General features: G+C 40.8%; 1 protein-coding gene across 3 annotated transcripts in view; it reads right to left on the reverse strand.

Annotated features, from left to right (window-relative positions):
- Positions 1-10,839: 10,839 nt before the first annotated feature.
- LOC116359701 (butyrophilin subfamily 2 member A1-like) overlaps positions 10,840-15,299 on the reverse strand; it is a 29,555-nt gene continuing 25,095 nt past the window's right edge. Inside the window, exons 12-13 of one of the 3 annotated variants that reach the window (XM_031812998.1) lie at positions 13,759-13,785; positions 10,840-12,141 (exon numbers count right to left, since the gene is read on the reverse strand). In XM_031812998.1, coding sequence (XP_031668858.1) covers positions 11,612-12,141; positions 13,759-13,785 — 557 coding nt within the window. In that variant the 3' untranslated portion in view covers positions 10,840-11,611. The remainder of the gene's footprint in view (positions 12,142-13,758; positions 13,786-15,299) is intronic. The other 2 variants (XM_031812996.1, XM_031812997.1) reach the window with 2 other exon arrangements.

A 15,299-nucleotide genomic window follows, 5' to 3' on the forward strand; every position in this document is an offset into this window, starting at 1 on the left:
TACTACAGTGAAATAATACCATGCTATTGTTTGAGGAGAGTGCACAAATGTATGAATAAACCAATTAGGCACATTTGGGCAGTCTTGATACAACATGTTTAATAGATATGCAATAGTTCATTACTTCACTCTAAAACTTTGCACATACAGTGCTGCCATCTAGTGGCAAAAGTCTAAATTGCGCCTGGGCTAGGAACGTTTTTTTTTTTAAACGATTGTTTTTTTTCTTTGTATTATCTTTTATCAGATCTAATGTGTTATATTCTCCAACATTTGTTTCACATTTCCACAAACTTCAAAGTGTTTCCTTTCAAATGGTATCAAGAAAATGCATATCCTTGCCTCAGGTCCTGAGCTACAGGCAGTTAGATTTGGTTATGTCATTTTAGGCGAAAATTGGGGGAAAAAAGGGGCGGATCCTAAAGACGTTCCATGATGCTCGGTTTAACATGCATCACTTGGGTTACGGTTTTAAAAGCATAAGGATTATCTTTCATATCAGTGAGAAATAATTGTCAAAAAACAAAGGGTTAAATTGGTACACACCTTGATAGGATCAGGGTTAGTGTTCCCACTCGGCCATATCTCCATGTTACAGCACATGTTTATGGATAACAGATGGAAGACAGAGGGGCCACCTGTGCTAATTAGCTGTCTAGCATGCTTCAAACACCTGTGTGTAATGGAAGAAGGCTGCCAGAAACATGTTGTCACTGAAAAATACTGTCCACAGCAACTGTTATAAAGCCAGTTAAAACCTTGTACAGTAAGGGTATATTTTACATTTGTGAAATGATTTTAATGTGAGATGAAAGTCAAGGGCTTTATGATTCTAGAACCATATTGCAATTAAGAATCTATTCACTTTTAGACAGTGTATTTGGCTGTTTTGGCTGCCACAGTCAGTATACCGCTGAACATAACATTTACTGAACAAAAATATAAATACAAAATGTAATGTGTTGGTCTCATGTTTCATGAGCTGAAATTAAAGATCCCTGAAATGTTCCATAATGCACAAAACACGTACAGTATTTCTCTCAAATTTTGTGCACAATTTTTGTTTACATCCCTGTTAGTGAGCATTTCTCCTTTGCTAAAATAATCCATCCACCTGAAAGGTGTGACATATCAGGAAGCTGATGAAACAGCATGATCATAACACAGGTGCACCTTGTGCTGGGGACAATAAAACGGCACTCTAAAATGTGCAGTTTTGTCACACAACACAATGTCACAGATGTCTCAAGTTTTGAGGGAGCGTGCAATTGACATGCTGACTGCAGGAATGTCCACCAGAGCTGTTGCCAGATAATTTAATGTTAATATCTCTACCATGGGCCGCCTCCAACGTCGTTTTAGACAATTTGGCAGTACTCCAACCAACCTCACAACTGCAGACCATGTGTAACTACGCCAGTCCAGGACCTCCATATCCGACTTCTTCACCTGCGGGATCGTCTGAGACCAGCCACCCGGACAGCTGATGAAGCTAAAGAGTATTTCTGTCTCTAATAAAGCCCCTTTGTGTGGGAAATCTCATTCTGATTGGCTGGGCCTGACTCCCCAGTCATTGGGCCTGGCTCCCAAGTGGGTGGGCCTATGCCCTCCCAGGCCCACCCATGGTTATGCCCCTGCCCAGTTATGTAAAATCCATAAATTAGGGTCAAATTGATTTATTTAATTGACTGATTACCTTACATGAACTGTAACTTAGTAAAACCTTTGAAATTGTTGCATATTGCGTTTATATTTTTGTTCAGTATATAAAGATCATTGGACCTTAAAGAGTAACGGTAGGCTGCTTTAGAGTCATACATCTGGGCTACATTACAACCAACGGTCTACAGCCAAGGCTACTTTCGATTTCTCTAACATCAAATCCTAATTGAGTTCCACCACCTAAATGAGTCCAGCGTACCTCTGTGAGACAACTACAATAAAGATATTCTACTCTGCCACCACTTCGTAATTTCATTAAATAAATGTGACTGGTTCATCAGTGATCCAGGTATATCAGAAACGAACCACTGGGGACACTGTCATTTCAATGTGGATAATTGGGTAATATTTGGTTGAGACGTTGATTAATGAGATTACAACCTATATTCACCCACTCAAAAAGACAGCCAGAAGTTAGTTGAATTTCCAATGTGTTTTCCCTGCGCTTTCAACCATCTAAAAGCACAATGAAATCCCAGTAGAAAAACTATGTTCGATATTTGGTTTTGTTGCCACCCTATTGTATTTCACTGCGCTTTCAACTAATGTAAAGCACAGCAAAGTTCAAATGGGAATACAAGGTCAGATATGTTGTTTATTTATACAACAGATTAATGTGAATATCCCTGTGCTTCATCTAATAGCAGAACCAAATGACCTGGATTACAGTTGAGATTACATAAAAAGTACATGGAGCAAGTAATCAATGACATTCTAGTTCTGACAGATTATAACAGCAATGGTGAAGATCTCCACAGACCTGCGATGACCTATGCATGTTATCTAGAACATGCACGCTTTCTATGATTACATAAGAAGAAATGCATCAACATTTAAAGGAGATGTATCTATTGCTTGGATAGTTCCATCTGAGACACTGGCTTAATCCCATTCTTTAATTTATATTTTTGGGTGATTTGGGGACACAAATTCATCATCTAATTTGTCAACAAGTTAGTAGGCTATCTATTGTATTTTAAAAGTGATATTGAATTGTGTTTGGTTGGCAACGCAACCAAAAATCAACATTTGAAGGAGATGTATATCCTGCAAGTGTAGTTCGATCTGTGCCACTGATTTAGTCTAGCATTAATTCCAGTTTTTCTACAAATTAATATGTTGGATTCACATCTCCATCTCAACCAAAAATCTAAGGTATAGGATTATATCAAATCTAACTTTAAATACATTCTGATTTGATTTAGTCATATTCTTCACTTAGATGTTTGGTTGAGATGGAGACGTGAATCCAACAACAATCATCCTGTAATATGATTCTGGCCTGTGATAGCAAAAATATGTTCTAATGTGGCCCTCCATGGAAAATAATTGCCCAGGCCTGTTCTAGAGTCATCCCAGAGAGTTCTTGGACCTAGCTCATACATACATGTTTATACAACGAATGGGTCTAATCCTGATTGCTGATTGGTTAAAACCGCATTCCAGCCGTAGTCTACTCCACAAGTTGCCACAGGCTAAATCTATGATATTAAAATACCTATTTACTCTGTTCCATCGGACTGAGCAATCCACTGTCTCATCAGCCCAGCTAGGCAGTGTCGTTGGCTAGCTCCTCTGAACAACATTGTCCTGACAAGTGAGTATGTTTTCTATGCCAGGCGAAATCGAGCCTTTAAAAAAAATATATATATATATATATTTCACCTTTATTTAACCAGGTAGGCTAGTTGAGAACAAGTTCTCATTTGCAACTGCGACCTGGCCAAGATAAATCATAGCAATTTGACACATACAACACAGAGTTACACATGGAATAAACAAAACATACAGTCAATAATACAGTAGAACAAAAGAAAACAAAAAGTCTATATTCAGTGAGTGCAAATGAGGTAAGATAACGGAGTTAAGGCAATAAATAGGTCATGGTGGCGAAGTAATTAAACAGTGGAATGGTGGAATGGTGGATGTGCAGAAGATGAATGTGCAGGTAGAGATACTGGGGTGTAAAGGAGCAAGATAAATAAATACAGTATGGGAATGAGGTAGATAGATGGGCTGTTTACAGATGGGCTATGTACAGGTGCAGTGATCTGTGAGCTGCTCTGACAGCTGGTGCTTATAGCTAGTGAGGGAGATATGAGTCTCAAGCCTCATTAGCTCACTGTTATGGACGTTTCCAAATAAATGTCACTAGAAAACAGCTTAAACAAACGCAAATGCAGCTACTTTACTGTTATTCTGGCTGCACTTCTTTGACATGACTGTAAGTTAGTCATAGTTGGCTAGCTAGCAAGCAAGGGATAAGAACGTTGACAGCCAGTATGGCAATGGAACATTTAGAAAGAATGACTGTGTCGCGTCCATAGATACAGAACAAAAAGACTGAACGACTGGGTCGAGTCCATAGATACAGAACAAAGGTTTGTGTTGGGACTATATCTTGTAGAAGGATAAAATAGTACGAATAAATTCATCCAAATAACGTTTTTAATTCAAATATGTCAGTCATTATTTGAATATGTTGGTAACCCATTGTTCAAAAGTGCCCTTGAAGCCAGTGTTTGGAGGACATATTGGCACGGTTTGCCGGATCTCGACTTCGTCCCGGGCCTAACAACACACGTGCAAATATATCCTCCAACTACTGTTGGGCATTACCACTTAAATACTGCATAGTTATAACTCTTAATTAATACTGTTTACATGTGTGCATATCTTTGTCTTATAGAACCACAACAATAAGATTCCAAGTCATTCAGGTTACCAGAATCATATAAACATTCTCAAATGGAAACAGCTGTGTCTGTGTGTGTGTGTGTGTGTTGTGGTGACTATCAAGAGTATAGTGATGGACCTCAACATCATGTTCTAACTGGGCAGCACTATAGAGGGCAGAACCAAACTAATCAGTTAGAAGTATACAAGCGGGCGAGGGCATTCACAGCCGATCTCTCAGACGGGTGAGGCCATACCAGCCAATCATTTTTACATGGTCCTTCTAGACGGATTTAGTGACAAACAGTTTTTTTTACATGGTCTGTCATTTCTAAGGATTTAGCAACCAATATTTCTTACAGGTAGTCTCTGAAGAACCGGTTTATATACAAAAAGTAGCCAATGCCCCCCTCTCTCTCTGCCCCCCTCTCTCTCTGCCCCCCTCTCTCTCTGCCCCTATGGTCCTTCTGGTAGTCAGAGACTCCAAGCCAACAGAGCTATACCAATTCAAAAAAGTGCTATACAGAAACCCAGCCTAAAACCCCAAGCAATGCAGATGTAGAAGCATGGTGGCTAGGAAAAACTCCCTAGAAAACAAGGAACCTAGGAAGAAACCTAGAGAGGAACCAGGCTCTGAGGGTTGGCCAGTCTTCTTCTGGCTGTGCTGGGTGGAGATTATAACAGTAAATGGCCAAGATGTTGAAACGTTCATAGAGGTTGTAGAGGGTGCAAAGGTCGGCACCTCAGGAGTAAATGTCAATTTGCTTTCATATCCGACCATTCAGAGTTAGAGACAGCAGGTGCGTTAGAGAGAGAGTCGAAAACAGCAGTTCCGGGACAAGGTAGCATGTCCGGTGAACAAGTCAGGGTTCCATAGCCGCAGGCAGAACAGTTGAAACTGGAGCAGCAGCACGACCAGGTGGACTGGGGACAGCAAGGAGTCATTAGATCAGGTAGTCCTGAGGCATGGTCCTAGGGCTCAGGTCCTCAGAGAGAAAGAGAGAGAAAAATAGATAATTAGAGGGAGCATACTTATATTCACACAGGACACCGGATAAGACAGGGGAAATACTCCAGATATAACAGACTGACCCTAGTCCCAACACATAAACTATTGCAGCATAAATACTGGAGACTGAGACAGGAGGGGTCAGGAGACATTGTGGCCCCGTCCGACAATACCCCCGGACAACTTACAACCCTGAGACAAGGATGAGTATAGCCCACGAAGATCTCCCTCACGGCACGAACCCGAGGGGTGCGCCAACCCGGACAGGAAGATCACGTCAGTGACTCAACCCACTCAAGTGAGGCACCCCTCCTAGAGACGGCATGGAAGAGCACCAGTAAGCCAGTGACTCATTCCCAGAAATTGGGTTAGAGGCTGGGAATCCCAGAAACAGCAAGGGTGGATTGTCGCTCCAGAGCCTTTCCGTTCACCTTCCCACCCCTGGGACAGACTACACTCAATCATAGGACCCAATGAAGAGATGAGTCTTCAATAAAGACATAAATGTTGAGACCGAGTCTGCGTCTCTCACATGGATAGGCAGACCATTCCATAAAAATCTTGCTCTATAGGAGAAAGCCCTGCCTCCAGCTGTTTGCTTACAAATTCTAAGGACAATAAGGAGGCCTGCGTCATGTGACCGCAGCGTACGTGTAGGCATGTATGGCAGGACCAAAATTAGAAAGATAGGTAGGAGCAAGGCCATGTAATGTTTTGTAGGTCAGCAGTAAAACCTTGAAATCAGCCCTAGCCTTAACAGAAAGCCAGTGGTAGAGATGCTAGCACTGGAGTAATATGATTACATTTTTGGGTGCTAGTCAAGATTCTAGCAGCCGTGTTGAGCAATACATGAAGTTTATTTAGTGCTTATCCATGTGGCCAGAAAGTAGAGCATTGCAGTAGTCTAATCTAGAAGTGACAAAAGCATAGATACATCTTTCTGCATAATTTTTGGACAGAAAGGTTCTGATTTTTGTAATGTTATGTAGATGGAAAATAGCTGTCCTTGAAGCAGTCTTGATATGTTCTTCAAAAGAGAGATCAGGGTCCAGAGTAATGCCAAGGTCTTTCACAGTTTTATTTGAGATGACTGTACAACCATCAAGATTAATTGTCAGATCCAACAGATGATCTCTTTGTTTCTTGGTACCTAGAACTAGCATCTCTGTTTGGTCCGAGTTTAAAAGTTTAAAAAAATGCCGCCATCCACTTCCTTATGTCTGAAACACAGGCTTCCAGGGAGAGCAACTTTGGGGATTCATCATGTTTCATCGGAATGTACAGCTGTGTATCGTCCACATAGCAGGGAAAGTTAACATTATGTTTCCGAAGGACATCACCAAGAGGTAAAATATAGAGTCAAAACATTAGTGGTTCTAAAACGGAACCTTGAGGAACACCGAAATGTTCAATTGATTTGTCAGAGGACAAACCATCCACAGAGACAAACTGATATCTTTCCAGCAGATAAGATCTAAACCAGGCCAGAACTTGTCTGTGTCGACCAATTTGGGTTTCCAAATATCTCTCCGAAATAGTGTGGTGATCGATGGTATCAAAAGCAGCACTAAGGTCTAGAGGCACGAGGACAGATGCTGCGCAACAGCTTTCTAAAAAAAATTTGAGAGGAATGGGAGATTTGATATAGGAAAATTCGTATTTTATATTTTCTGGGTCAAGGTTTGAATCCCAGCTCTTGTCTCATACCACTGTTCCAACATCCGAAGGAACACCTGGGGCCAATCAGAAGTTGAAACGATAACACAACGTAATCCCAGCCACTGTTGTTTTGGTAAAAAGCTGAGGGAGGGGCTGGAGAAATAATATCGCTCTCAAATTCATAGACAGATCTATGGATGCAAGGACTGACCACCCATGATGCTATATCAACATTCTAGTTTTAAATATGTTTTAGACTGTATTGTGTTTGCTTACATTTACTTTGTTTACAAACATTGAAATAAAACAAGGTTATATTTTGAGTTCTGATGGGATACAACAGTTAAACTAAGCTCTTTAATCATGAATAAGTTATATTCTTCAAGAAGCAATGGGTACATGTAATTCATGTATAAGTCTGTATAAGAAACACAGATCACATGGGCTTCGAAAAAACGGAAGGGAGGGAGGTGCGGCAGGTGCCGCTTCTCCCACGAATGCTGTTATTTTGTCTAAAATCAGGTGTACGCCGTCCCCAGCTAAGTAACATGCAAAGATTTAAAGCGCGATTATGTGTTTTATCTCCAGTACATTGCCATGATTGTTTTATGTAGCTGCTCTACTGATAATCTCAGTGCGTCCTTGCTGGGATGACACAATCAATCTACTGCCGGAGAATATCAGCACCAAACGCATTGGTTCACCGTTCCACGGAAGCGGACAGTACACAGCACACCATAATGTTCTGAATAATGGCCAAGTCTACTACCGGAGAATATCAACACCAAACACATTGGTTCACCATTACACAGCGTACCATAATGTTCTGAATAATGGCCAAGTCTACTACCGGAGAATATCAACACCAAACACATTGGTTCACCATTACACAGGAGAGGACAGTACACAGCACACCATAATGTTCTGAATAATGGCCAAGTCTACTACCGGAGAATATCAACACCAAACACATTGGTTCACCATTACACAGGAGAGGACAGTACACAGCGTACCATAATGTTCTGAATAATGCCCAAGTCTACCTCGCTCCCTATTCCACTGAACCACTTAGGCGTAACAAACACAAGTCCAACATTTATCGGAAACTGTTAAACTACCCGTTAGCTACCCTCCTGCTCTCTGGGGATGTGTAACTCAATCCTGGGCCTAACATCACCGAGCCAGCGATACTCACCGGAGTGGAAAGCGGTGGATGGCCTCCTTGCTGTTGTGGAAGTGGGTGAGTGCTATGGTCCCATGGTTTCTCCTGACTCACCCGGCTCCAAGATGGAATTTGCCTCTGCAAACATATCCAAGTTTCTATATGCGATCCTTGACTCTGCTTCTGGTACGCAAGTTGTTTTAATTAGCTCCCCGCATCCAGTGCAGGCAGGAGGGATAGTTAAATGCACTACCGAACTCCCCCTAATCAAAACTAAACATAACGGCATAACCCATCCGTCAGAAAATGTTACTTTTTTCAATGTGTCAATCACTCTTGAGTAATCTGGGACCCACAAGCTAAACCCAAGGGACTACTAGGGGGGCACTTGAACATTTGTAGTGTCATTCCAAAAAGTGATCAAATTCAACATCTACTCACAGACTCCAACCTTGACTTCCTCTGCCTCTCAGAGACATGGCTCCATAAAACCTCTCCATATGCTGCTCTGATTGTGATTGGCTACAATGTTTTCAGGAGAGACAGGATTGAAGGAAGAGGAGGGAGGGGGTCTGATGATTTACATTAAAGAACATATCGGATGTAAACAAATTGAGTGGTCATGGGATAATGAACTAGAATGTATCGGCCTGAACATTACACTGTCTCCCCAAATGTCTTTTACCCTTATTGGAATGTATAGGCCACCTTCCACCAAAAGTGTGGTTTTTGATCAGTTTAATAACATGCTTTAGGGAATGTGATTTTGGGAAAGAAGTCATCTTAATGGGAGATTTTAACATGAATTATGAAGACAAGTCTTGTAGGAAAACTCTCAAATGGACCACTAAAACCTTTGACCTCACACAGCTAGTTAAAGGGCCAACCAACTAGTTAAAGGGCCAACCAACTTTCGGCCAGTCTTTGGACACTGTGCTATCTAACCTCCAAACAAGCTTCAATGCCATACAACACTCCTTCCGTGGCCTCCAACTGCTCTTAAACGCTAGTAAGACCAAATGCATGCTTTTCAACCGGTCGCTGCCTGCACCTGCATGCCCGACTAGCATCACCACCCTGGATGGTTCCGACCTAGAATATGTGGACGTCTATAAGTACCTAGGTGTCTGGCTAGACTGCAAACTCTCCTTCCAGACTCATATCAAACATCTCCAATCGAAAATCAAATCAAGAGTCGGCTTTCTATTCCGCAACAAAGCCTCCTTCACTCAAGCCGCCAAGCTTACCCTAGTAAAACTGACTATCCTACCGATCCTCGACTTCGGCGATGTCATCTACAAAATGGCTTCCAACACTCTACTCAGCAAACTGGATGCAGTCTATCACAGTGCCATCCGTTTTGTCACTAAAGCACCTTATACTACCCACCACTGCGACTTGTATGCTCTAGTCGGCTGGCCCTCGCTACATATTCGTCGCCAGACCCACTGGCTCCAGGTCATCTACAAGTCTATGCTAGGTAAAGCTCCGCCTTATCTCAGCTCACTGGTCACGATGGCAACACCCATCCGTAGCACGCGCTCCAGCAGGTGTATCTCACTGATCATCCCTAAAGCCAACACCTCATTTGGCCGCCTTTCGTTCCAGTACTCTGCTGCCTGTGACTGGAACGAATTGCAAAAATCGCTGAAGTTGGAGACTTTTATCTCCCTCACCAACTTCAAACATCAGCTATCTGAGCAGCTAACCGATCGCTGCAGCTGTACATAGTCTATTGGTAAATAGCCCACCCTTTTCACCTACCTCATCCCCGTACTGTTTCTATTTATTTACTTTTCTGCTCTTCTGCACACCAATATCTCTACCTGTACATGACCATCTGATCTTTTATCACTCCAGTGTTAATCTGCAAAATTGTAATTATTTGCCTACCTCCTCATGCCTTTTGCACACATTGTATATAGACCCCCCCTTCGTTTTCTACTGTGTTATTGACTTGTTAATTGTTTACTCCATGTGTAACTCTTTGTTGTATGCTCACACTGCTATGCTTTATCTTGGCCAGGTCGCAGTTGCAAATGAGAACTTGTTCTCAACTAGCCTACCTGGTTAAATAAAGGTGAAATAAAAATAAAAAAACCAGGGTGACTTGTTGCTCTAAAACACAGATAGATTTGTTGTTCAGTAATAAACCAGAGAGAGTGACTAAATCATTCAGTATGGTTACTGGGCTGTCTGATCATAATCTGACACTTATAGCCAGAAAGCATTCTAAGAACAGGTTTAACCTCTCTACTGTTAGAAAGCCCAATCAACTAAGAATACCTAAGAGTGAATTAAATAATTCTGAAAATGCAATTAAGGGAATTTACTGGAATGGTCTCTTGTCCTATGTCACGTTCAGACCTTAGTTCTTTTGTTATGTCTTTGTTTTAGTATGGTCAGGGCGTGAGTTGGGTGGTTAGTTTTTAGTTTTGTTAGTTTTTCTATGATTTGCTATTTCTGTGTTTGGCCTGGTATGGTTCTCAATCAGAGGCAGCTGTCAATCGTTGTCCCTGATTGAGAACCATATTTAGGGAGCCTGTTGTGTTTTCTTGTGTTTCGTGGGTGATTGTTTTCTGTTGTGTGTCTGCACCAGCCAGAATGGTTTTCGGTCGTTTCTCTTTGTTATTTTGGTTATTTCCGTGTTCATTCTAATAAATATGCGCACATACCACGCTGCACCTTGGTCCTCACCTTCTTCCACCAACAACGGCCGTTACAGTATACAATAGTCTGTCTGCAACAGTAGTCTGTCTGATGACAATGATGGAGATAAAACTATTTTTAAACACTCTTTCAGAACATTTAATTATCAAATGATCAATATGTAAAACACTTATTTTGTGCTGTTGCTACATTGTTACCTAAATGTAGGAGCACACAGCAGAAAGGTTACACAACCAGTTGCAATTTTAGCATGTAAATCTTATGCATGCCAGCAAAGCCACTATACAACACTAAACAATACATTAATTGCACTTTAACGGTTACAAACGGTGCCCACAAACTGTTAGGGCCTACATAAAGCTGTCCCAACACCTTACCACTGCTACACCTGGCTATCAGCGGAGCCATGTCTGGCAGCGAAACAGTTCATTGAGCCTAATTTACTGCCTTCTTAAATATTGCTCATATGGCTGACTTGTTTAAACGTGTTTTCTACTGACAATTGAGATGTACAAACTATGGCATAAGGGAACGAGGAGCGGATAAGAGACAATCCGTAATTTCCATTAAGACATAAATGAGCTCGGACGGATGTTGTCAATATAACTACTTGTTCAGCACTTTTTAAAATTATATACAGTATATTTACTGCACATTAGCAGAGTAACAAGCATTTCACAAATAACAATTGCACCCTGTTTGATTTAAAACAGTCAGTCAGTAGCATCCACAGGACAGACGACCAGTGAAATACTATCTGAATCACCAGGATTGAAGAATGGATAGAGTTTCTCAGTGAAGGAGCAGTCAGTGAAAGAGTAGATATGAGACCTGTCCTCCACATTGTAGAAGGAGACCTGTCTCTTCTCATAATCCACAAACACCCCCACCTTCTGGGGCTCCTCTCTCGGGGTGAAGGTGACAGGGGAATCAGCATGAGCTGTGTACTCTCCATCCTTCAGCTCCACAGTCCAGTATCCATTATAAGGGATCGGTCTAGACCTCTCATTCCTATTGATGGACTGTATGACCACCCCCAAAGTCCACTCAGTCTTCCCCTCCACCTTCACCTCATAGTAGAACTTCCCTGAGAAGCCCACATTTCCCAGGACACAGGACCAATTTGTAAACCTCTTCCCGTTGTCAGAGAGAACCTGATCTAGTTCTCCATGTCTCACTTGTTTCCCGTCATCAGACAGGATGAGTTTACAATGTGCCGTATCAGGGTCTAGAGTCACATCCACTGTGGAGAGAAACATACACTATGTAAACACAATGACATCAACATTAGTGGTATAATACACTATGGTAAACACAATGACATCATCATCAGAGGTATAATACACTATGGTAAACACAATGACATCATGACAACATCCATGGTATAATACACTATGGTAAACACAATGACATCATGACATCAACATCAGTGGTATAATACACTATGGTAAACACAATGACATCATGACATCAACATCACGGGTATAATACACTATGGTAAACACAATGACATCAACATCAGTGGTATAATACACTATGGTAAACACAATGACATCATGACATCAACATCACGGGTATAATACACTATGGTAAACACAATGATATCATCATCAGTGGTATAATACACTATGGTAAACACAATGATATCATCATCAGTGGTATAATACACTATGGTAAACACAATGACATCACCATCCGTGGTATAATACACTATGGTAAACACAATGACAGCATGACATCAACATCAGTGGGTATAATACACTATGGTAAACACAATGATATCATCATCAGTGGTATAATACACTATGGTAAACACAATGACATCATCATCAGAGGTATAATACACTATGGTAAACACAATGACATCATGACAACATCAGTGGGTATAATACACTATGGTAAACACAATGATATCATGACATCAACATCAGTGGTATAATACACTATGGTAAACACAATGACATCATCATCAGTGGTATAATACACTATGGTAAACACAATGACATCACCATCCGTGGTATAATACACTATGGTAAACACAATGACATCAACATCAGGGGTATAATACACTATGGTAAACACAATGACATCATCACCAGTGGTATAATACACTATGGTAAACACAATGACATCAACATCAGGGGTATAATACACTATGGTAAACACAATGACATCATGACATCAACATCAGTGGTATAATACACTATGGTAAACACAATGACAACATCATCAGTGGTATAATACACTATGGTAAACACAATGACAGCATGACATCAACATCAGTGGGTATAATACACTATGGTAAACACAATGACATCATGACAACATCAGTGGTATAATACACTATGGTAAACACAATGACATCATGACATCATCACCAGTGGTATAATACACTATGGTAAACACAATGATATCATCATCAGTGGTATAATACACTATGGTAAACACAATGACATCACCATCCGTGGTATAATACACTACGGTAAACACAATGATATCATGACAACATCAGTGGTATAATACACTATGGTAAACACAATGACATCATGACATCATCACCAGTGGTATAATACACTATGGTAAACACAATGACATCATCATCAGTGATATAATACACTATGGTAAACACAATGACATCAACACCAGTGGTATAATACACTATGGTAAACACAATGACATCACCATCCGTGGCATAATACACTATGGTAAACACAATGACATCATGACATCAACATCAGTGGTTATAATACACTATAGTAAACCCAATGACATCACTACTATTATTCTGTAAGTAAATCCTAGACACTCTATTTGGTATGGTATGTATTAATTTGTGGATGTCACAGAGTATAAAACACACCTTCATGTCTTCTGATGGTTTCAAAGTCTGAAATATAGAGTAAGAGACTGTTGGTTATGAAAATTAGCGACATACTGATGGATATCACAAACAACTGTAAGTGCACATTTGTGTTGTTCAACCCAGACCTCAAACTATGAAGACCTATAATAATTTGAATCTTAGTGAACATATGGGGAGAAACACTGGCATATATGACACCCCAGCAGTGCCAGGAAGGTGGGGAGACCAAGAGCCCATTTGTTATACAGTATACGCACAGTATATATAATAAATCATTTTGACAGTAACCCTCCATAAATTAATTCATAAACCTTTTTCTTTTCAAAATGTGATAGGAAGCTAAATGTGTTTTTTGGGGGGGCTACAGGAATGTGACTGAAAAAGTGAAAAAGAAACTGATTGATAGTTTGATGGGATAGTCAGGGATGGTAGAAACAGCTTGAGTTGCCGTAGCAACATCAGTGAAACTGGGCAGAAGGGAGATGTACTTCAAATACAGCAGTTCAGGAACATCAATAATTAATTCATATGTGTTTTATTTAACTTCTATTTAACTGTGCAATTCAGTTAAGAAACAAATTCTTACTTTACAATTTTTATTTATTTTACCTTTATTTTACTAGGCAAGTCAGTTAAGAACAAATTCTTATTTTACAATGAGGGCCTACCCCGGCCAAAACCTCCCCAAACCCGGACAACGCTGGGCCAATTGTGCGCCGCCCTATGGGACTCCCCATCACAGCCGGTTGTGATACAGCCCGGGATCAAACCATGTAGTGACGCCTCTAGCACTGAGATGCAGTGCCTTAGACTGCTGCGTCACTCGGAAACCCACAAGCTGACAGTCCCCGAAATCAGGCACTAGAATTACGTAAAAATATGTTCATGTTTACATGACTTCTTTGTTTGATTTCCCACCATGTTATAAGTCAGAAGACCATTCCGCACCTTGCTGGGGCGGCAGGGTAGCCTAGTGGTTAGAGCGTTGGACTAGTAACCAGAAGGTTGCAAGTTCAAACCCCTGAGCTGACAAGGTACAAATCTGTTGTTCTGCGCCTGAACAGGCAGTTAACCCACTGTTCCTAGGCCATGATTGAAAATAAGAATTTGTTCTTAACTGACTTGCCTGGTTTAAAAAATAAAAAACTAGGACCATGTCAACATCCTCTGTAAAATAAAAGTGTATTTGCCTCCCTCTGGTGGTAGAAAGTATCACTACATCCATTTATTTTACTTCACTGCAATGTTACTTCATAGGGGCGGTCCTTGGAAAAACATGTTTTTATCCATAGTTCTTTATTTAACATTTTATTCTAGGTGTTTACTGCTCCTTCTCACAACAACTCCTTTGGCAGAGGTCACCTAAAATGCTACTTTAATGAACTACAGATTTCAGCAAACAAAGAAAGTCACACAATTACACAGGACAATCAGGTTCACGGTAAGAGTTTAAGAATGGACATTTTTACAAGTATCGACTGATAGTCGGAGGTACAGTCCACACACACTCATCACAACTCAACTCCATTGACTAAGCT

The sequence above is a fragment of the Oncorhynchus kisutch genome, unplaced genomic scaffold, assembly GCF_002021735.2.
Source record: "Oncorhynchus kisutch isolate 150728-3 unplaced genomic scaffold, Okis_V2 Okis04b-Okis11a_hom, whole genome shotgun sequence".
NCBI classification, from domain to species: Eukaryota; Metazoa; Chordata; class Actinopteri; order Salmoniformes; family Salmonidae; genus Oncorhynchus; species Oncorhynchus kisutch.